This window comes from Ciona intestinalis, chromosome 14, assembly GCF_000224145.3.
Source record: "Ciona intestinalis chromosome 14, KH, whole genome shotgun sequence".
Classification (NCBI taxonomy): Eukaryota; Metazoa; Chordata; class Ascidiacea; order Phlebobranchia; family Cionidae; genus Ciona; species Ciona intestinalis.
The window spans coordinates 2,239,713-2,261,281 of NC_020179.2; the positions used below are offsets into that span (position 1 = coordinate 2,239,713).

The 21,569-nt window shown below is 35.2% G+C and overlaps 3 protein-coding genes across 4 annotated transcripts in view; all 3 read left to right on the top strand.

The window, feature by feature from the left end:
* Positions 1-970: 970 nt before the first annotated feature.
* On the top strand, positions 971-8,608 carry LOC113474838. Its single transcript, XM_026837476.1, has 14 exons — positions 971-2,242; positions 2,814-2,905; positions 2,978-3,070; positions 3,442-3,550; positions 3,839-3,970; positions 4,257-4,343; positions 4,618-4,755; positions 4,812-4,935; positions 5,066-5,169; positions 5,909-6,091; positions 6,285-6,396; positions 7,067-7,218; positions 7,647-7,810; positions 8,274-8,608. The coding sequence occupies exons 1-14, from the start codon at positions 2,107-2,109 to the stop codon at positions 8,487-8,489; spliced, it is 1,842 nt and encodes a 613-aa protein (XP_026693277.1). The 5' UTR covers positions 971-2,106; the 3' UTR covers positions 8,490-8,608.
* A 986-nt stretch (positions 8,609-9,594) lies between these two features.
* Positions 9,595-17,113, top strand: LOC113474867 (E-selectin-like). The gene is made up of 14 exons (XM_026837630.1): positions 9,595-9,686; positions 9,763-9,848; positions 10,132-10,224; positions 10,751-10,847; positions 11,560-11,697; positions 12,439-12,531; positions 12,845-12,982; positions 13,083-13,206; positions 13,825-13,931; positions 14,514-14,696; positions 15,390-15,501; positions 15,840-15,991; positions 16,367-16,530; positions 16,880-17,113. The coding sequence occupies exons 1-14, from the start codon at positions 9,635-9,637 to the stop codon at positions 17,111-17,113; spliced, it is 1,773 nt and encodes a 590-aa protein (XP_026693431.1). The 5' UTR covers positions 9,595-9,634.
* Positions 17,114-18,547: 1,434 nt separating this feature from the next.
* LOC100179894 (Werner syndrome ATP-dependent helicase homolog) overlaps positions 18,548-21,569 on the top strand; it is a 17,603-nt gene continuing 14,581 nt past the window's right edge. For both annotated transcript variants that reach the window (XM_002131717.4, XM_018814930.2), the window contains exons 1-3: positions 18,548-18,788; positions 20,144-20,441; positions 20,811-20,894. In XM_002131717.4, coding sequence (XP_002131753.1) covers positions 18,664-18,788; positions 20,144-20,441; positions 20,811-20,894 — 507 coding nt within the window. In that variant the 5' untranslated portion in view covers positions 18,548-18,663. The remainder of the gene's footprint in view (positions 18,789-20,143; positions 20,442-20,810; positions 20,895-21,569) is intronic.

The following is a 21,569-nucleotide window of genomic DNA, read 5'->3' on the forward strand; positions in this document are numbered from 1 at the left end:
ATAGACTTGCCGATTTTCTAAAGTACTCTGCTAGGGCATTAAATAGCATTTTTCGTTTATCCCTCCGGTTTAAATAATCGTAGTAGTTAAAACAACTAAACTGCGGAATTTAAAAACAAAATCCACAGTCGCTAAATTACCTATGTTTAAACATGTATAAAAAACTTATTTTTTTCTGTAGCAAGAATATCATCCCATAGCTGGAACAGCAGGTAATTTGTTTATACAATGCAAAACGATAGCAATCAAGTAGTGTTTGTATATATAAACAAACTCCCCCGCGCTCACATGTTCTGCTAAAATTCTCGGTAAAGGTACAGGGGAAGAAGAATTGAGTGGGCAGTACATGTTAATCACTTTCTGACGCAGCGTTATAACGGACGTTTATTTCTCCCAACTCGTTAAATAAAGGAGGGTTGGTCAAGATGGGATACTTAAACACATACTGACAAAAATGTAAAAATCAAATTATATATATTGGGTTTTTGGCTGGTAAAATATTTGTTAAGTTTTATAATTAAATGTTGTTTTATTGTTAATATAGTAGGGTGGGGAAGATAGGACACCTTTTCGTTTAGTTTTCTCATTTCATTTGGTAGTAAACAAAGAATATTCAATGAATTATAAAACCGTATCTTCACGACTTTCACAGACCGTTGTTAATTGTTTAAAACACGATCAGGCTATTTCGATATTATGTGGTAAAGGTGTCCCATCTTCCCCCACTCTACTATATACGTAAAAAACACGAAATAATATTGCACGCATTTAAAATCAAATGTTAACAATCTTTGTCTTGCCGCACAAACAAAGCTATAGGCTACAGGAGTTTGTAGAGATTATATATGGCTTTGCCCTATGCTACAGTTTTTAATAATATGTTATTGTATATTATAGTAGGGGGAAGATGGGACACCTTTTTATTATATTTTCTCGTCCCCAGCCTACTATACTATATACAGTGGGGTGGGGGGAAATAGGACACATTTAGCACATAATATCCAAATATTCGGAACGTGTTTTGAACAATTAACAAAGGTCCATATCGGAGTCGTGGGGTCGGTTTTTTAATTCTTTAAGTGCTCTTTGTTTCCTACCAAATGGGACGATAAAATAGAATGAAAAGGTGTCCCACCTTTCCCCAACCTACTATATGAAGAATTGGTATTGCTTGAACAAAAAGATCAAACTGTACGAGCTATTTCAGCCTGTTTTATTAAACTACAATACTAAGTTAATGATTCAAACTCGTAAACTATAAAATTTCTGGAGTTTTAATATGATTTAGCAAGCATTTAAAATAAGCATCCTATTAATATGCTTTTTATTCAGCCATTAAAAAAATCTTTTGTTTGTTCAACACAGATTTGTTGGACGGTGAAAATACTGTTGAATACTATACCGTAATCTTTTGTGTCTAATATATTAATTAAGTGGGTACCTGTAACGGGGATTTAAACAACGTGTTCCATATTACCCCAAGTCCCAACACTAAATTCAACCGATAATAAATACGTTTTTTAACTATGTGAACTTATCGGAATGTTGTCTCCCTGCAATTCCACGTATCGCGAAATTTTAAGCTTCACCTGGACGACAGGTTTACACGAAATATCCTTCATAAACTGCTATTTACTTAACTATAATCTGATAATATGCTTTGCGCTAAAATTCTAATTCAAAATTTCTATACTGTCGGTCGGTAACTGATTTTCCAAGTATTTCAAGCTGCAGCCGAATCGGTTTTCAGTTTGACGCAAATCGAGCTCAGATTAGTTCTCATAATGTGCCACATTCTGCATATAGGTTGCCCAGGGTGAATTATAAATCCATTTAATTGCGCGTACGTTGAACCGTTTGCGTCAAACCTGTTTACATTAGCGAGTTGTAAATGCTGCCTGCCAAGGTAAGATTTTCTAAATAAATCTCTTTAGGCTTGACCTACATAGTCTGACTTATTTATGGTCAGCGTTATCGCAGTGAGGCATCAACAAATTCTGAAATCTTATTTCTCCAAATGCCCTGCAAACTAACTCGTTTTCGTGCAACTTGAGTTTTAAAGAATTTAAAAGAGAAAATTCCACCGTTAGGGTGTATATAAGGGACATGCTTTGCGAAACAAGTCATTCGTTTACTGGTGTTAAACATAGAGATATTGTAAGCTTACATATAGGCATCAAAATGAAGACTATTTTTTGTGCTATTTTATTTTATGTTGTGGTACTTCGACAGTATACATCGGGTAAGAATTTAAGTTTGCGTTTATGTGAAGCACACAAGTGTGTTTCAATTATCTAACACATGTTGTACACATCGAAAAAGTTACATACTTACATCTTGTTTATTTTTTAACGATTTTTTTTAAACTTATTTGCAACGGTTATACAGAGTATGGCGGCAGAAGTATAGGGACTCCTTTATAGCTCATAATATCCACATAACATGATCGTGTTTTAAACAATTAACAATGCGGTCTATGGGAACAAGGGTCTATATAAGAATGTTCTTTGATTACCATCAAATGGGACGAGAAAATTGAATGAAAATGTGTTCATTCCATTTTCTCGCGCCATTTATTAGTAAACAAAGAACATCGTATCTTTACGACTTCAATAGAGCGTTGTAAATTGTTTTAAAACACGATCAGGATATTTGAATATTGTGTGCTAAAGGTGTCTCATCTTCCCCCACACATTACCATATACAATAGATATGGAATGTTTGGTATAATGTGTATTACAACTGGTTATTTAATCGACATATATATTTATCTTCGATTCTACATTAAATTTATTTGTTTCTTCCGCATATAGCTGTTCCCGTTATGTGCTTCGTATGCGACACCTCAAGAACAAATGAAGAATGCACCTCAAAAGGAGGTCTGGTGCGATGTAAAGACGGTGAAGTAAGTGCTTATAATACCTTTGTGAAATGAACCACAGGAGTTCATTTAATTGACCTATGTGTGGTTATGCAGATGTGTATGAATGAAGTACGCCGCATTGGTAACGGAGTGCATATCTCGAAGAGGTGCAAGCAAATACAAGCATGCGATAACAACCTTTCTCAGGTATGTATTACAGATTTATGATTTCATTTTAAGTAAACCGGTCACTTGTGTGCACAAAATACTTTACAATATTCTCTTAAATACGGTCGGGGAATATGGGACACCTTTGCGTTCTATTTTTTCGTTCCATTTGATAGTACACAAAGAATATTCAAGAAATTATAAAGTCGTATCCTAACGACTCCCGTATAGATCGTTGTTAATTGTTTAAAATACGAAGATATTTGGATATTATATGCTAAAGGTGTCCCATCTTCCCCCGCAGTACTATATGTGAAAAAAGGTTAATGTGCCTATCAAATTTGATGTATAGGTTACACTTAAGTAAAGCACATTCATTACAAATATGAAATATTATCACTTGTTTGCAGGGAAGCGTATGCGACCCATCTCAACTAAGCTCAGTATGCCGAAGTTGTTGCATTAAAGACCGATGCAACTCTAGACAACTGTACATTGGCGAAGAACCTGAACTTCCAGGTGAATGAATGAATATAACATAGTTACCCTTGTTTTATTGTATCTTGTGGTTATATTATTATACGTATTGTCCTATTTTAAGTACCGTAACAAATATGGTAGAGTGGGTATATATTAAGAGGTGCTATGAGGACAAAATTCTACATCATATTATAAAAAATATCATTTATACATACTTTAATTAAAAGTACCAAAAACTCTTGAGTTTTCTACATAAGGGCCCGAGAACACACATGGGCTGTGGCGGTTATTTTATTATAATATTTATGAACGATTTTTGTGTTACAGTTGTGGTTCGAACCCCGGTGAGAAGCCCTATTTGTCCTGCGCTTGAACATCCTCAAAATGGACGCAAAGTTTGCGAGTTTAGAAACAAATACAACGAAATCGGAACGCAATGTAGATTTGCATGCAGTGAAGGTATAAGGTTGAGTTTCAAATGGCGACTGACTATTCATTATATTATATACGACGTTTATATATTTGTTTATTGAATGCAGATGCCTATCTTCACAATTAATAAGAAATAAATGGAATACGCAGGCATTATTTTACTTCAATATTTTATGATTTTCTATCTCATTACAACATCTGTTTATTTAAACTAAAGCCTCATATTTCTGTGTTATTTCATGCTAAAGTTGTAGATTTTGTAGATTTTCTTACCGCCTGCAGTAAATTACGTCTAAAACTGTTTTGATTCCAGGATACGAGTTGATAGGAAACGTTAAAAGCACGTGCGTTCGAAAAAGCATAGGAGCAAAATTTGACAAGAGTACACCTATTTGTAAACGTAAGTATATATAACTTCCCGTGTGTTTTAATATGTTTGTTTTAAGTGTCAACTAAACAAAGGTGTAGTAGTACTAATATGGTAGGTATCACCCCCCAAATTTTTATGTGGCATATTTGAAATATAGAGGTAATGTGTGCTAAGTGTCCCGTCATTCCTCACTCTACTATATATACCACTTTTTAAAATACCGTATTGTATATTTATTTTACTTTGTGTAGGTAAGTAATTATCTTTTATCCTAAAGCTATTGTGTTTGTATGATGAACCACAGGAAAGACTTGTCCAGCGATCCCAACAGCGCCCACTGACGGAAGTGTTTCTTGTACGAGATCTAAGAACATTGGCAGCATGTGTACGTTTATTTGCAATGCTGGATTCCTGCTCAGAGGTTCACGCTCTGTCACATGTGGTATGTTATTATAAATGTTTCCAAAACACAACTCTTCAAATATTAATCTTTTACAGAGGAATCTAAACGATGGACAACAGTCTCACCCACTTGTCACAGTGTAACATGTCCACTTCAGCGTCACCTGCAAAACGGACGCGTTGAATGTACCAACGGTAATCGAGCCGGTAGCGAATGCAGGTGAAACTTTACGCTTTAAGTTATTAAAATAAACAAGAATTCAATAGAGAATGTCCGTGTTGTTTTCTTTAAACAAATCCCCGCAGGCGGTGTGCCAAAATTGTTGTAAACTGTATTTTTCTGTTTTCAGTTTCTTCTGTAACAATGGATTTGAACTAACTGGGCATTCGACGTTAGTTTGTAACATAGAGGATGCTATTGCCGTGTGGAACAACGTTGCTCCAATTTGTACAGGTAATGTTTTGACCGGCGCCGTGGAAATGGTTAGATGTTACGGTTTCAATGCTCGTCGCTGCTGCCACTGTAGACGTATGTGTTTTTAGGCTAAACACTTACCGGCAATTGCTCCAAGCCAGTGGTCACTAATAGGATTTCTAAATTGTTAGCCATACATAAAACAAATAAAAAGCCTTATAAAAATAATTACTTCCCGAAGGTTTATAAAGACGTGGTAACTCGTAAGCTGACACAAGGTGTATGGAACAGAATGCTTGTGTTATAAGGACTGTCCTTAAGTTATATTGTACCGTGGGGGAAGATGGGTCACCTTTAGCACATTATGTCCAAATATTCTCATCGTGTTTTAGACAATTAACAACTGTCTATGGGAGTCGTGAGGATTCGGTTTTATAATTTTATGAGCGATCTTTGTTTACTACTAAATTATAGACGAGAAAACAGGGTGAAAAGGTGTTCCATCTTCCCCAACCCTACTATATTTAGTAATTATACATTCAATGTCCTAAAATATTCATATCGATACTGAGAGAGATAATTAAAGATCATACAGGCGCGTAAATTGGTGTTTAATTCTCTTAAAAATACATATATAGGTATAAGGAGAAAGACCATTTTATCAGATGTTTTGTTTATAAGCTTTGTCCGTCTTGAGGGTATGAATTTTAAGTTTTTTTTTTCATTGCGTAACTTATATACATGTAGCATGTAGATTTACGAAACGCTTACATTACAGAGCGCCTATGTGTCGAACTAAACACAATAAACAACGGGCAGTTCTCATGTTCGAATTCGAACCATTTCAACTCAACATGCTCCCTTGAGTGCAACGCCGATCAAGGCTACTTCCCTTCACCAAGTAATACTCAGTTCATCTGCATAGATGGAATTTGGAATGCCCCCAAACCTTGTTGTACGAGTAAGTTTAAGATGTATAATCGTGCTGTGTGGCATTTTAGATGCAAATAAAACATGTAAAAATAGAAAAATTACTACGTATGAATAATAATGAAAAGCGATGCTGCTATAATACCCCCCAAAACAAATACAGCTCATGCTTGCCGTGCTTATACAAATAAAGCTGGTATTAAACTGTCTTTACACCTGAACAGGAAGCTGTCCACCTTATACTGTTATGGACTTGGTCGTTATTCTTGATTCATCGTCTTCTGTTGGACTTGACAATTGGAACACAATGAAAAGTTTCGCGAAACGATTTGTTGGGTGAGCTATTGTTACTTGTTGTCGGAAGCAGAATGCCTTTATAATATTCTATACGGTAGGGTGGGGAGGAAGGGACACCCACGACTCACATAGACCGCTGTTATTGTTAAAAACACGATCTGGATATTTGGATATTATGTTCTAGTTGTGTCCCATCTTACCCCACAGTACTATATAGTAGGGTGGTGGAAGACGGGACACCTTTAGCACATAATATATAAATATCAAGATACTGTTTTTAACAATTATTACCGGTCTATATAAGAGTCGTGAACATACGGTTTATAATTCTTTAATTGATTTTGTTTACAACTAAATGGGACGAGAAAATAGAATGAAAAGGTGTCCCATCTTTCCCACCCTATTATACCTTGCGCAAATGAGTAACTTTGTTCACCTTTAAAGACAAACATAAATCAACATACAGAATACGGGGCTTATAAATACAAAAGTATATTTTTCATACCTTCTGTTGAGGTGGAGAATGTAGCGCATGTTACTATTCGATATTAATGTTCTTAGGGCCTAATTAGTCTTAGAACCTTAAAATCTAAAATAAAAATACGCATCAGAAAACTCTGCCCTATTAAACCATAATATAGCTAAATGGGCTTTTATATATTTTTATAGCAGCCGAAACACATTTAAACAAAATCGTTTTATTTTTCAGCTCCTTCGTAATTGCTTCAAATCTTGCGCGAGTTTCAGTGATCCGTTACAACAGATATGTTGATATTCCGAATCGTGTGTTGTTTAGAGATTTTCCAGATAATAGAACCGGCCTCTTGTCTCATATAGATCAACTACCATACGAAGGATCAGGTAAAAGCTGGTCAAGAAAATTATAAAACTTTTAATGACAATATTTCTGTCGCCGTGGCTCAATGGTTCGCGAACCTTCTTCCAACCGAGAGGTTAAGGGTTCAAGGTTGGTCGCTGCTACCATTGTGGGCGTTTGTGTCCTTGGGCAAGACTGTTAACGATAATTACTTTAATTCAATGGTCACTATTGGGTTGTCAGCTGCACATTAAAACAAATTTTAAAAGCAATCACCTACAAAGTTACATATGTGGTAACTCGTATAAGCTGACATGAGGTGCATGAAACAGAACACCCACCGTGTTATAAACACACGTCCTGTCCTTTTCCGCCACGCGAAGATACCAGTTACATTTAGTATTTACAATATAATAAAAAAAATCAATATATTTTTAACTCATTATTAAAAATTTTCTATGTTTTTTTTCAGGCACTAAAACGGGCCTGGCTTTGAGATACACCAAAGACGTTCTTTTGCAGCCGATTAGTGGCAATAGAAAGAATGTAAAGGACGTCGTGCTGATTATTACAGATGGAAGATCACAAGACAATGTCACTGAAGTATCACAGCAACTTAGAGACATGAATGTCTTGGTAATGAATATTTTGTATTCTCGCTATTTTGATAAGAACCGGGGTATATAGGGTAGGGGAACATGGGACACACTTTTATTCTATTTTCTCGTCCAGTTTGGTAGTAAACAAAGAACATTCGAATAATTATAAAACTGTTATTATTTAAAAAAAATTTAATCAGGGTGTTTAGATATTATGTGCTAAAGGTGTCCCCCCTTTCCACACCCTACCACAAGGGAGTAGATCTGATTATTTGTTTAAAAAATCAATAACCGTCGTATTTTTGCGTAAAATATATTACCGGTCTCAATATAGGTCGCCGAATAATTAATTCTATAGAAAAACAATTATATTTAGTCGAGTAACGTTATCGGATTTATAATACGCTGACAGTAGCAGTCTTTATCAATATATGTATTACTAATTTGGTATTTAATAATACTCAATATTTATCTCTTCTTTACATTTACAAATCTTTTAGATCAACGTAATTGGAATCGTGCCATCAAATGGCCGTGGGCTCGATGCTGACGAATTGCTTAGCATTGCTGGGACACCGGATCACCTGCAAATTGCAACATCGGGATTTAGTGATTTGAACGAAAATCTCATGACTGATCTAAGCGACCATTTCTGTAGAAACCCGTGCGGATACGGTTTAACAGCTGATGCGTTTGTTGCTTCTGAATTTGATTAATCAGTTTGGTTACCGCTTTTTCTGTAAAATTCTAGTATTTCAAGATTTTTGTTGTTAATTGTCAGTTTGCATGCTGTCGTATCGTGTTTGTTTTGAGTATTTTAGTCAATACAGTTCCGTATCAAAAGTATTGGATTAGTTTTGTGTTTCCTGCAAAATGAATGTAATGATTAAGTGTGCACGGGAAAACGAATCCATATGAAGCATACGGAGAGAAATAAAGAGGGAAAACGTTATTTTTCAAAGTAACCAAAGGCATTGCTGGGTTTTGGTGTAGGTCAAAAACGATCATAACGTTGGCCCTATAAGAATGGAGGGTATAGTATGGCGAACATTAGTCCCGAATAAAGAGGAAGTGTCATATTGTAAGCATCGATTACGATTTTTTATAGGGTTTTTGTATGGCGTTCATCTTAAACACCACACAAAAATCACATTTATAATTTTGTTTAACATGTATATTAGAGAGGGGAACATGGGATGTAGGGTAAGACGACATTTTCTTAAAATTCATTTTTTACAGGCACCCATTTGACGGTGGACGAAAAAAATGTTATAGTGTTCGATCACGACATACATATTCGTCAGTATTTTCACGGTTCAACAAGGTGCGCGGTAAAGGCGGTTACTGTCGTCAAAGTATTAAAATTCGGTGTTGAACGAATGCAACATTTTTCATATTAAATCTGCCGAAATGGTATAATTTGTGAGTTAGAATTATCATTCCAGCAGCAGTTTAATAAATTAGGCTAAAATATTTTACACAGTTTGATTTTGTCTCATTAAATTAGTTCAAGTTTTGTACACAAAACTAAGTAATGTTTCTACGAAAAACAGGTAGAGGTGAATATGGTTTAAACTAGGAATAAAATCAGCAAAAATATACGTTTTCAAATTTTATATAAAAAGTTTATACGTGGCAAAGAAACTAACACAGCCGAGTGATGAATACTCGCATAACTTAAATACAATACTGGACAAGGTTTCACAGCATAGTAGTATGTGCCTATACATGCGCAGAAGGGTTTGTTTGTTGTGGTTTACAATATTTTATACACAAGGAAAAAAGGGAGTTGATCTAATGACCCAAAAGTCGGCCAAGAATTTTAGCTCGAAAAGCAACACAATTTGATTACTACGCAGCAATGAACTGGCTTTTTTACCTCATATCTGTTCTGTTAGCAGCTCGTGCGACAGGTAAATTGTATTTTGTTGTGTTTGCATGACTTTTGAAAGAATGGTATTGTTATTTAAACCTTGTATTGGCATATAGGGACATTGTGTTTTGTATGTGACACGGCGAAAAGTAACGAACATTGTACGCGGATAGGAAGAATTCGACGATGTGCCAGCGATCAGGTATGAGGTCATTTAACTGTATATGCCTATATTTAAAATTTTATTTTAAAAATTCATTCGCAAAAAGCATACCCAAGCTCTAAAGCTCGATATACAACGTATTTACAAAATTGCATATTAGTGTCTTGGTAAAGAATCTCCCTTCCATATAAGTTATTTGCTAACCAATAACTTCTCAGCAAACCAACAACCTCTAACACTTCCCACCAGCAGCCTAATCAGTATCGTACCAGAAGATTCTTCACTGGTGCCTATAGTGTAGTAACGTAAAAAGTAATTTCAGATGTGCCAAAACGAAGCCCGCACAACAGATAGAGGAGTTCGTATATGGAAACGCTGTAAACAAAAGCTTGCGTGTGAAAACAACTATCGTCAGGTATACGTTTATTGTGGTTCTATTTTAATATGTGGTGTTTCTATAACTGCAGGGTAGTATAGTTGGTTGGGGTTCGATGGTCTATAATACATTAACATTCTTTTTTTTTTCATTTGGTACAAAACAAAGAGTATTTACTGAATTATACAAAAGTGCCCTTATGACCATACAATAATATCGTTGTCTGTTATGAATGAATGAAATTTATTTCGTCTCTTCGGTCACGATAAGAAAGAACAAGAGAGTTGATAAAAAGCGAAAAGACGGGTAGTAACGGTAAAACAACAGTTGTTAAAACACGCTTGTTGATAAAAAAGAAAGAAATAATGTTTTGGATAAAAGGCGTGACCGTTACACCATACAGACAATAATATCCCATATTTCCTCACCATATATATATAGATAGTATGGGCCAAGACTAACCACTATACTGTAGGATATAGTCTATATTCAATGTGATAACGAAAAAGAGTTTCACCAAAACTAATAAACAAATTTAAGGTTTTTAGTTTTCCTATCAATATAGAACGTTCAATGCAACCCTTCAGAATTGGGATCAATCTGCAGATGTTGTTGTAACACTGACCGATGCAACTTAAAGTTACTGTACTGCCATGAAAAAAGTAATTGCTTATCCTACGTCGTCTTTTATTTAAATTTTAACATTTGATGCTTAGATTTACATGTATCCATGAAATATACAGTAGGGTAGGGAAAGATGGGACACCTTTTAACTCTGTTTTCTCGTCCCATTTAGCAGTTAACAAAGAACAATCAAACATTTATAAATCTTTATCTTCACGGCTCCCATAGACCGTTGTTAATTATTTAAAACACGATCAGGATATCTGGATATTGTGTGCTAAAGATGTCCCATCCTCCCTCACTCTACTATATATTTTTAATATTGCCTTTTATTGGAATAAATATTTAGATACTGTTTGGTGCATGCGCCTATACTGTTTATCTAAAGAACTTGTATTTTATTGGTAGTATATTCCATACTGTATATCTATACTAAAGTTTGTATAGCCCGCGATTATTTACTATAAAATTAGACGATAAAAGAGAATCAAAACATATACAGTAGTGCGGGAGAAGATGGGACACCTTTAACACATAATATCCAAATATCCCAATCGTGTTTTAAACAATTAACAACGGTCTATGGAAGTCGTGAGGATATAGTTTTATAATTTTTTGAATGTTCTTCGTTTACTACCAAATTGGACGAGAAAATAGAATCAAAAGATGTCCCATCTTCCCCAACCCTACTATATCAACTTACCACATCTATTATTTTCAGTTATTTCAAACACAGTGTATATTTTTCAGTTATCGAACAATTTCCTGAAAGAATTCTTCTTTGTCCTCCATTGGAGCCGCCTGATAACGGAAGCGTAATTTGCCCCAACAAGAATAATGTTAGTTATATCGGCGTTGGTACGACATGCACTTTCGATTGCGATCCGGGTAAGACACAGTCGTGATATGTTTGGGCAATCTGTTGAATTTGGGCAGGATGCTATTCCGCATGCTGCGCAATAAAGCGGCGCACAAAAGGTCGGACTAAATACAATGGGGGAGACCTATATACGGAGAAATATATTATTTATAAATTTTTGCATATTTTCCGGAAAACGAGTCGTTATAACGCGGGTGTTCTGTTTTTATACACCTCGTATCACCTTATATATGAAATACCCTGTATGTAGCTTTGTACGCGGGATTGCTTTTTTAAGGAGTTTTTTTTATGTTTTGATGTATGTCTGAAAATTAAGACAAGCTATAAAGGCCACTGGGTTGGAGAAACTGCCGTTAAAAGTCCAAAGACATACGCACCCATAATGGTATATATACCATTTTATATACCAGTGGCGCCGATTCTTGTACATACCCATTCACTTATGGCGCTATGGGTTTTGGCAAGACACTTAATCGTCATTATTTCCACCCAGTAATCTTTGGAATGTACGAATTGTTAATCATATAACACAAAAGAAAAAATCAATATCACATATAAAGTTACATATACGTGGTAACAACGGGCACGGTTACCCATGCGTGGTCAACTAAACGAACGTTTTGTAAAGACAATTTAAAAAATGTTTTAAAAAAGTGCGGTGGGCAGTCGGCCATTTTTGGGCGCATTTTGTTTCTGACTGCGCCACTGAGTCTGTGTATTACAAATGCTTTTATAAAACATCTTCACAGGGTATGATGTAATCGGACCATCAAGCAGCAGATGTACAAAACTTCCGCACCAAAACGTTGCTCGTTTTGACAAGGAGCCACCAATGTGTTTAAGTAAGCATGTAGTTTTAACGTATATAGTATATAAGTTAGGGGAAGATGTGACACTTTTTCATTATATTTTTCGTCCCATTTGGTAGTAAACAAAAGCACATTTTAAGATTTATAAATCCACATTCTCGCGGCTCTCATTGACTGTTGGTAACTGTTTAAAACGCGAACAGGAGATTTCGATATTATGTGCTAAAGGTGTTCCGTCTTACCCCACACTACTATATGATGTGCTGAATATTATACCTTTAATACAATAAAGGTTTGAACATGAAATTAACTAGTCATGAAGTAAATCTGTATACCACTATCTTAGAACACGAGTGTGCAATACAACATACTGAATTGGAAGGTGGTAACGTTTCATGTAACGACAGCAACATGATTGGAAGTATATGTCGATTCGTCTGTGAGGCTGGGTACGTTTTGTCCGGTTCCAATCTTTTAACATGTGGTAAGTTATGTGTACCATATTACTATTGATTGTATACCATCTAGTTAAAAGTGCTTATAAACCGACTTCTAATTTTCTATATTCCAATTACTTTGCACAGAGCCAAATAGATTCTGGTCTACAGTAGCACCTACTTGTCAACTAATCGTGTGTCCAGCTCACATCGACTCAGCGAATGGTCTTGCTGAATGTACGGACGAAAATCGACCAGGAAGTCAATGCAGGTGAAAATAAAACTTATTTCTTATTCCGTACGAAACAGCTGCTTTTTCGGGTAATTGTTTAAAGGTAGGTGTTACCGAAAGTTACAAAATACGCAGCAAACTCGAGTCCAATTAATGGTATAGTAGGGTAGGGGGGAGGTGGGGCAGCTTTATTCTATTTTCTCCACCTATTTGGTAGCAAACAAAGAACATAGAACACAGGAATTAGAAAACTGTATCCTCACTATATAGGATCGTTAATTGTTCAAAAATTGTTACTTATATATTGTGTGTAAGGGTATACGTACTACACAGTACTGTGGGGAAAGAAGGGGCATCTTTAGCATATAATATCCAAACATAATTATCGTGTTTTAAACAACAAAACAGGGGTCTATGGAGGTAGTAGGGCTACGGTTTTGTAATTGTTTAAATGATTTTTGTTTACTATCAATGCGACGAGAAAATAAAATGAAAAGGTGTCCCAATTTCCCCTCCCCACTATATTTATATAAAATGATATATAATTCGCCAATTAGTCTACTAGCATTCTCAGTTCTTTAAGACTTATGTTAATTTGCAACGGGAATCGTCCAATAACACTTAGGTCCAAGGAACTTACCACTATTACTGTTATAGGTTTTTGTGCAACCAAGGATATGCTTTGTCTAATAACTCGACACTGAATTGTTCTTTTACCAACGAAACAAATGCAGAATGGGACAAACCTGCACCAATATGCGAAGGTAAATTTATTCACCACATAAATCCAAAAATAACACTGTTGTAATTCATAAAAAAAAATTATACTTTCTCCCGACCCACTATCCCACTCAGTAGCAGACCCGTGCGTGCTGTCACGTTTTAGCGGTTAATCTTGTCTTGGGGGCAAAACGGCAGTTTGCTGAAAATCAAGTTTCTTCGGAAATTTATCCCATAAACAGTGTTGTGTATATAAAATACCCTCGTGCCATCCAGTATGATACAGCACACGAAGTTTTTAGACAAATATTTCCGCAATTTTGTTATCAATCATATATAAGGGTGGGGAAAGATGGGACACCATTAACACAAAATATCTAAATATCCTGATCGTGTTTTAAACAATTAACAACGGTCTATTAGAGTCGTGAGGATACGGTTTTATAATTCTTCGAATTTTTTTGACTACTACCAAATATGACGAGAAAATAGAATGATAAGGTGTCCCTTCTCCCCCTACCCTACTATATATATGCACATTTTTGGACGAGTGTGCAGTAAACGATATATACATTTTGACTTTAATTTAACAAGCGAGGCATTAACTATAAAGTTCACTGTTTCAGAAATTTTATGCACGGAACTGGGCCAAATAAACAACGGGCAGTTCTCATGTTCGAATTCGAACCATTTTAACTCAACATGCTCTCTCGAGTGCAACGCAGATCAAGATTATTTTCCATCTCCGAGAAACACCGAGTTCGTGTGTATAGATGGGGTGTGGGACGCACCAAGACCTTGCTGCACGAGTAAGCCTGTTATAAATCACAGAGTGTAAAGCTGCATTTGCGCGGGCCATGTCTTATAATGATAATATTATAGTAGGTTGATGAAAGACTGAATATTGCCAAATATTTTCAAATTAAGATTATATAATAACCCCTGAGGTAAAAATTATTAATTTAAAAACAAGTTCTTTATATAGTTTGATAATAAAAAACCCACTGCACAACAACAAAGTGGGGTTAGACGAAACGCTTTTTCATACCATTGTTATTCTGCAATTTGTATAGTTAACCTACCGAAATTACTAGCCTGTGCCAGTTTCTTTCCCGCGTAAACATTGTACGTATAATTTGATTTTTAAAACGGTACTTTTTTTCTGTTTTTGTACCACATTTTCCCAAAAATGAAAGTAATTTCATGAGAAAAAATCAAACTCTGCGAAATATTTTATCCTCTTTTATTTAACTATACGCTGTTGGATTGATGACTTAAACTCCAATTCGGCGAGCATTTCAAAATGAGCACCATAAAATTATGCATTTTTCAGGCATTGAAAAATGTTCTATTCGTTCCACAACAAATTTTAAACCTAACAACAATAATCGCCTCCGCCGAGCACTTTGTTGGACCTTGAGAATATTGTCGAATAATACACTGTAATGTTTTTCGCTAAATATTATATATTCCACCTTCTTAATCTAGTTGTATATTACAAGGGAACTGTCCTCCGTACACAAAGATGGATTTGGTTCTCGTTCTTGATTCGTCTTCATCGGTAGGAAAAGAAAATTGGAAATCTATGATGGGATTTGCAGAAACCGTGATAAAGTAATACCATACAACTGTATAGCCTCGGCTTTAATTCTTGTTTTTAATGTTTTGTTTTTGTGCATGGCAACTTGAACAAGCTATATTATAAGCGACCACCGAGTTATGGCAAAGTACTTTAAGTGATGCCCCAAAGGATACACATTTTTGCAAACTAATTTTAGATTTGAATATCAACTAAAATAAGGGTACACAAAAAGGGTTGGGAAACGCTGGTCTAACTCCTGAGCCAATGCTGCGGCAGAAAATTAAAAGCATTGGCCAACTACTATCTTTAAACTAGCAAAGTTAAACATCTAAATGTTGTCTTTGTCATAACTTATTGTTTCTGGACTTAGTTCCTTCGTTGTTGGTAGCAACCTTACAAGGGTATCTGTAATTCGGTACAACGGAAAAGTCGACAATGCTACTCAGATACTTTTCAACGACTTTTTGGACGACCAAGAGGGTTTATTGAACAAACTAAGAACTCTCCCCTATCGTGGATCTGGTAAACCTTTTACTTCATTCTTTTACTTGGACGTTTCCCGAACTTTAATCGTTATACAGCATATGCCTGGAATAAGATGGGATACCGTAATCAACTGAATGTCAGATTTCATGATCGTGTTTTTAACAATTTACATCTTTAAAAGTCCCTGCTGAGGTTCGGTTATATAATTTTGTAAATACTTTTTGTGTACTACCAAATTGGACGAAATATTAATGAAAACATGTCTCATGTTATACCACTCTACTACATGTCTGTCGGTTATATCCTGTGAGACTTATGTGGACAGTCGTGGTATATAAATAAGTGCCGTGAAAGTACATATTACTAAAATATGTGTTGTTGTTCTTTACCATATTATATATCATTTTGCAGGCACTAAAACCGGACAGGCGCTGAGGTATGCCAAGAGGGAACTTTTAAAGGAAAGTAATGGGAATCGAAAAGAAGTCACCGACGTTGTGGTTGTCATTACAGATGGTCGTTCGCATGATAAAGTCGCTGGGCCATCACGGGCGTTAAGGAATGACGGGGCTTTGGTTAGTCTATACTTAGAACGGAGTTAATACTGATATGTTTATTAGCTACATACCAACATAATGATTACCACACTCTTTGTTATTTAAAGTCCAACTGTGTGTCTAAAATAAAGCAAAAGCGCTGACTATTGCAATGGGTTTGGACGAACTTGTTGGGAATTGTTTTCATTTTACTTTTTTGGAAACGCGTAGGATCGCTTAAATTTACCTTTTCAAACATTTTTCATGCAAAAAATATAAAATTACTACTATTTAAAGTTTAATTTCTTAAAAGTTATTTTCAAGATAACTTGCTTTTTTAGAGAGTTTTGTCTATAGCCATAAGCCTTTATGACGTCATAAATTTTAGATCTACGTCATCGGCGTCGAGCCTGACAATGGAAATGTACTGGACGAAGAACATTTAATTGACGTATCTGGAAGTGCCACACGTGTCATTAGAGTGACGTCCGGTTTCAGCGGACTGACTAATACGTTCCAAGCCGACCTCACAGAGCATATTTGCGGGAACCTGTGCTCCGATGGAGATTCGATTACTGGGAAATTCCTAGAAAGGTTTTCGACTTCCCGAAAAACTTATTAATATTTTTCTGATAATCTTTTGTCGTACTAATTACTCTTCGTATTCTTGCCAAATAAATACCCTAAACAATGCTATTAAAGGTGCAGTGTGTTTTGCAACCTGACTTCAGATGTTCTTTATTTCGATAGAGGTTTGCATTATTCACACCCCAAGTCTCACCACATACACCCAATTTGACTTTGTTTTACTTTTCTTTGGTAGTTTAAAAATTAGAAACGTTTACAGTTCAGTATAGCCCACTTTCTCAGAGAAAAAAAGTTTTCTCTGCTATTTTTTTATTCAATTCTTTAAAACTGTTTCGTTTTTTAAAACTTTGGTTGGTATAGATCACATTTGAGCACTTCTATCCGTATGCAGTTTTTAATTTTCGCGGGTATGTAACTTTTTATATAAAACCCTAACAATAGCTTCCAAATGACTAAAATTTTTGCAACTTTTAACGTGGCAGGTACAAAAAATAAAAAAGCTAAAAATTATTTTAAAATTATTTGGAACACAAACGACAATCTTACCACTTATGTATAAGTTGGTCAAGTTTCAAGATTAAGTTCGCCTCCGTATTTACTTTATCCTACTCCATATAACGTTATGTCATCAACTCGGTTTATCAGACAAACAAACGACAAGCTGTGTCAGTCTACAGACGTGACGTTTTGGAAGGTACCACGAACAACTAAAATACGGCCTACTATAGGTAATAGTAGAGGTGGAGGTACTAGTATAGGCCTTGTATTATACTTTTATTATTTAACAACGACTCTAAGAAATGTATTCACACAGACGAGGAGTTGCACACAACAGTTGGAAGTTTGGCGATTCAAAAATAGGCGGTTAAAGAATAGGGGGTTTTTAAAATTCTTGAAATTTTTGATTAATATTAATTCATTATGAATATATGTAGCCTACACAAAGTGTAATATATTGTAGGCTTTAAAAATCAAGTTTAAACGTTCTTTCTCTTGTAACAGGGCTACAGTTTTTAACATGTTGCCTACAGTATGTTATTGTATGAAGAATTGGTATTAATTTTTAAACAACTATGGGTCGGTTACATCGAACATACTGTATCTTACAGACACATATACACCTAATAAATGATAATAACTCGCAATAACTTTAATAAATTCCGCGAATCTGACCTGGATCTGGTGATCATTGAGTTAAACGATTCTTGTGTAATGAAATACAGTAATATTCTGCCTGTACGAAAATGTAACGTACAAAAATCAAGCCTGCGCCTGTATCAAATTATTTCCATTTAAGTAGGGATGTACTACTCTTATAGCTTATTAGCATTTATCACTTCGTTAGTTATTTCTGGTTTGTTTTTGACCGTTGTGGAAAAATGGTTGAATAATGTTATTCTAATTACTAATTACTCATTAGAGCTTTGCTGTCTTGTAAATTAAAATATCTCGCTTTATTCCCGCCAATCGGGTGTTTCCCCAGCAATTTCAAAACAACTTCGAGTTTGATGTTGTAGGCACCAATTTATATAACTTGGCTTTTTAAGTAAAAGACAATTATCTAAATAAACCAAATGCTTTAATATGGATGGACCAGATGCAGTTATCGACTGCTTGGTGAATGTGTGCGACAAGGTGCAAGACTTTATTGCTGAAATCGAGGAAAATAAGTTCAACCTTGTTAACTGGACCAATCAGTTAAGAGACTCGTAAGTTTCAGTTACAAGTATTCTTTAATGTTTTTTCAGTAATGCATGACCTAGCTTAAGTCGCTGCTTTACCAGACTGGAAAATATGTCGTTTGCGCAGGATAAAACGGAGATTAAAGGATAAATCCTCCGCACAGAATTTTCAAAATTGGTCAAAAATCTGCGCAATTTTCAAGATTTTACTAGCAATCCCCGCAAAAATATAATAAGGCACATAAAATATCGCTGCAAGACTGGATAACTTTTCCTGTTTGTAAATGCGCTTGGATAAGGTTGAAAACAAGCTGCCTTTTTCTTACGTTTTTTCACGATTATGACGTCCGTCTTTGTGTGTTTGTGACGTTATCTGATACACTCTCTTTCTTTCGCGAGTCCCGTTTACTATTGTAGTCAATGGAATCCTAATATGTTTACTGCTGTATATTTACGATGTTTTTCTCAGCCAAGCAGCATGTTTATTACGAAATAGTAGGGATTCACACGTGGATTCATTGCATCATAATAGCGATTGTTTGACCTGACAATTAATTACGACACAATGGCAATTCACATGTTGATTATTGCGTCATAATAGCAATTGTCCCCTTGATTATTTAGTCTGCAGGTGCTTAAAAACAGGTTGGATATTTGCTTTTTCACGAATGCGCGTAAGTATAAAAAATAAATAAAATAAATAGGTTTGCAAAAATACTTTGTACCTGCTCAAAGCAGGGTTTCTAAAGAATAGAGCATGAGATGACACACTGTACGTAACTTGTGTGAATTAACTAGCATGAAAACGAAACCCTTTACAAACCTTTTTTGAATTAATCCAATGCTTATGATAATCTCTAAAAGATTATTTGCCATCGTTTAGTGTGAACTTAATTTGGTGCTCGCGTACCACCTGGGAGACCTTTGCGTACTACAGTTCGGGAGCCACTTGTTTATAAGTTAAAATTACATCTCCTTCAGCATATACCCACGTTGGCCGACTGCGTCACAAACACACAAAGACCTACGTCATATTCGCTGCGTAAGAGAACATAAGATAAAGGTAGTAAGTCCTTTAACCTCAGCCGTTTAGTTTCTACTGTATTTATTTGGTTTAGTACTTTTAATACTTTAACAATTAAGTTTGAAGAATCAGACAATCCGCGCAAAAAATTTCTCATCCGCGCAATTACGATCTACAAAAAAATTCTCCGCGCAGTTTGCAAACTTTCCAATCTGGCTGGTCTATAGACAATGATTATGGCGTAATTGCGTCCCAAGTGTTTCATGGCACTACAGCTGGCCACCCCATCAGTAAAGCGAAACTCGGCCTATAACCCAAATAACAGTAAGCATTTTAAACAAATAATATTTTTTAACAGAACTGACAAGATACTTTCCAATCTCTCACAAAACCTTGACGAATTACGAACAACACTAAAATCTCAATGGGTAAAAAAAGGTGAAAAACAAACCCAAAATTCTACAACCTTAAACCAGATTGAGGATTGTAATGCAAATCAAATTCTCTCTACACCTAAATCAAAACAAGAAAAAAGAACTTTCAAATTTAAGTCGGTAAAAAAGTCTCCATCTTTAACTCCAGGAAAATGGTCAATAAAAGATATAAATGATTTTGATTTTGAAAGTTTAATTCAGGAAGAAGAAGATTTGAAGCAGGTATTTTCTTTGGAATTTGGTTGGGTAGTTCTGATTTATTTGTGAGTGCAAAAATAGATCCATCGGTTTTTAACTATAAAAATCAAGGGCTGTATTAAATTCTGTGAATGTGACCTTGACTTGGAGCTCATCAATTAGGTCGAAGGTTGTTTCTTATGTAAAAAAAACATAATAAAAACTTGGTGCTACGAAAATGTAACAGACAAAAATTAAGTGCAACCAATTGCATAATGGAAGATATATTATACTCAACCTAAATGGCATTGCCAGTCTCTTATTCAGTAAAAATAAAATTTAAATAGAAAGAGACTTATCTCTTTAACTCCTTCTGTGTACGTTCCTGGTTAATTGAGTTTTGGTTTCCTTCAGGAAACAGAAAAGCCTGTGATGAGAAAAGACAAAGTTGAAGATCTGTTTGGGGATGAAGTTGATTTTGATTTAGAAGATATTGATGTAAGTATTTACAGATTGTATGTATGTATAAAACTTATTTATCACAACCCATTAGTAGGGATGCACATTACAGAATTTCGAATCCAGGAGATTCGAATCCTTTTGTATTCGAATCTAATTAGAGGATTTCATGACGCAAAACCTACCCAATTCATAAAGCAAAACCTACCCAATAAATTTGTTGAGCATTTTACAGCTTATGATCCAACAAGGCTGCTATTAAAGAGTCAATAAACCAACTTATGTGGGTAAAATTATTTTTTCCTATAAATATAAAAAGATTCGAAATAGATCTGGAATTCTAGATCTAGATTCAGAATTTTAGATTCGAAATAAAATATTCTAGGATATCCTAGAATGTCTAAATATTCTGTCATGTGCATCCCTACCCATTACCATTAGTGACCTGAGTTGGAGGTTTGAGCAATTGCCGTTAAGTGCTTCCCGTTCAATTTTCTTTTTGCTTTAATTAGAACTTTTGTATTGCTTATTTAAATGTTTATTTCAAATTGTATTGCATGTGGGCATAGGCGGTGTTTTATATGGTGCAGACGAGGCCGGCCTACTGTGGATATTATGCAGACGGTGCAGTACCTGTTGCGTATAACTGTATTTTATTAATAAAACCCGTTTAAAATTAAAAAGACCTGGTCGTTTTAAGCCCGCGGATAACTA

What these genes read in the sequence shown, in the direction of transcription:
- LOC113474867 (XM_026837630.1), top strand. Translation starts at nt 9,635, where the DNA reads ATGAACTGGCTTTTTTACCTCATATCTGTTCTGTTAGCAGCTCGTGCG. An exon ending in ACCTGCACCAATATGCGAAG is followed by an intron (nt 13,932 to 14,513) that starts GTAAATTTATTC and finishes TCACTGTTTCAG; the next exon opens with AAATTTTATGCACGGAACTG. An exon ending in TAAGGAATGACGGGGCTTTG is followed by an intron (nt 16,531 to 16,879) that starts GTTAGTCTATAC and finishes CATAAATTTTAG; the next exon opens with ATCTACGTCATCGGCGTCGA.
- LOC113474838 (XM_026837476.1), top strand. Translation starts at nt 2,107, where the DNA reads ATGCTTTGCGAAACAAGTCATTCGTTTACTGGTGTTAAACATAGAGAT. An exon ending in CCCCAAACCTTGTTGTACGA is followed by an intron (nt 6,092 to 6,284) that starts GTAAGTTTAAGA and finishes ACACCTGAACAG; the next exon opens with GAAGCTGTCCACCTTATACT. An exon ending in ACTACCATACGAAGGATCAG is followed by an intron (nt 7,219 to 7,646) that starts GTAAAAGCTGGT and finishes GTTTTTTTTCAG; the next exon opens with GCACTAAAACGGGCCTGGCT.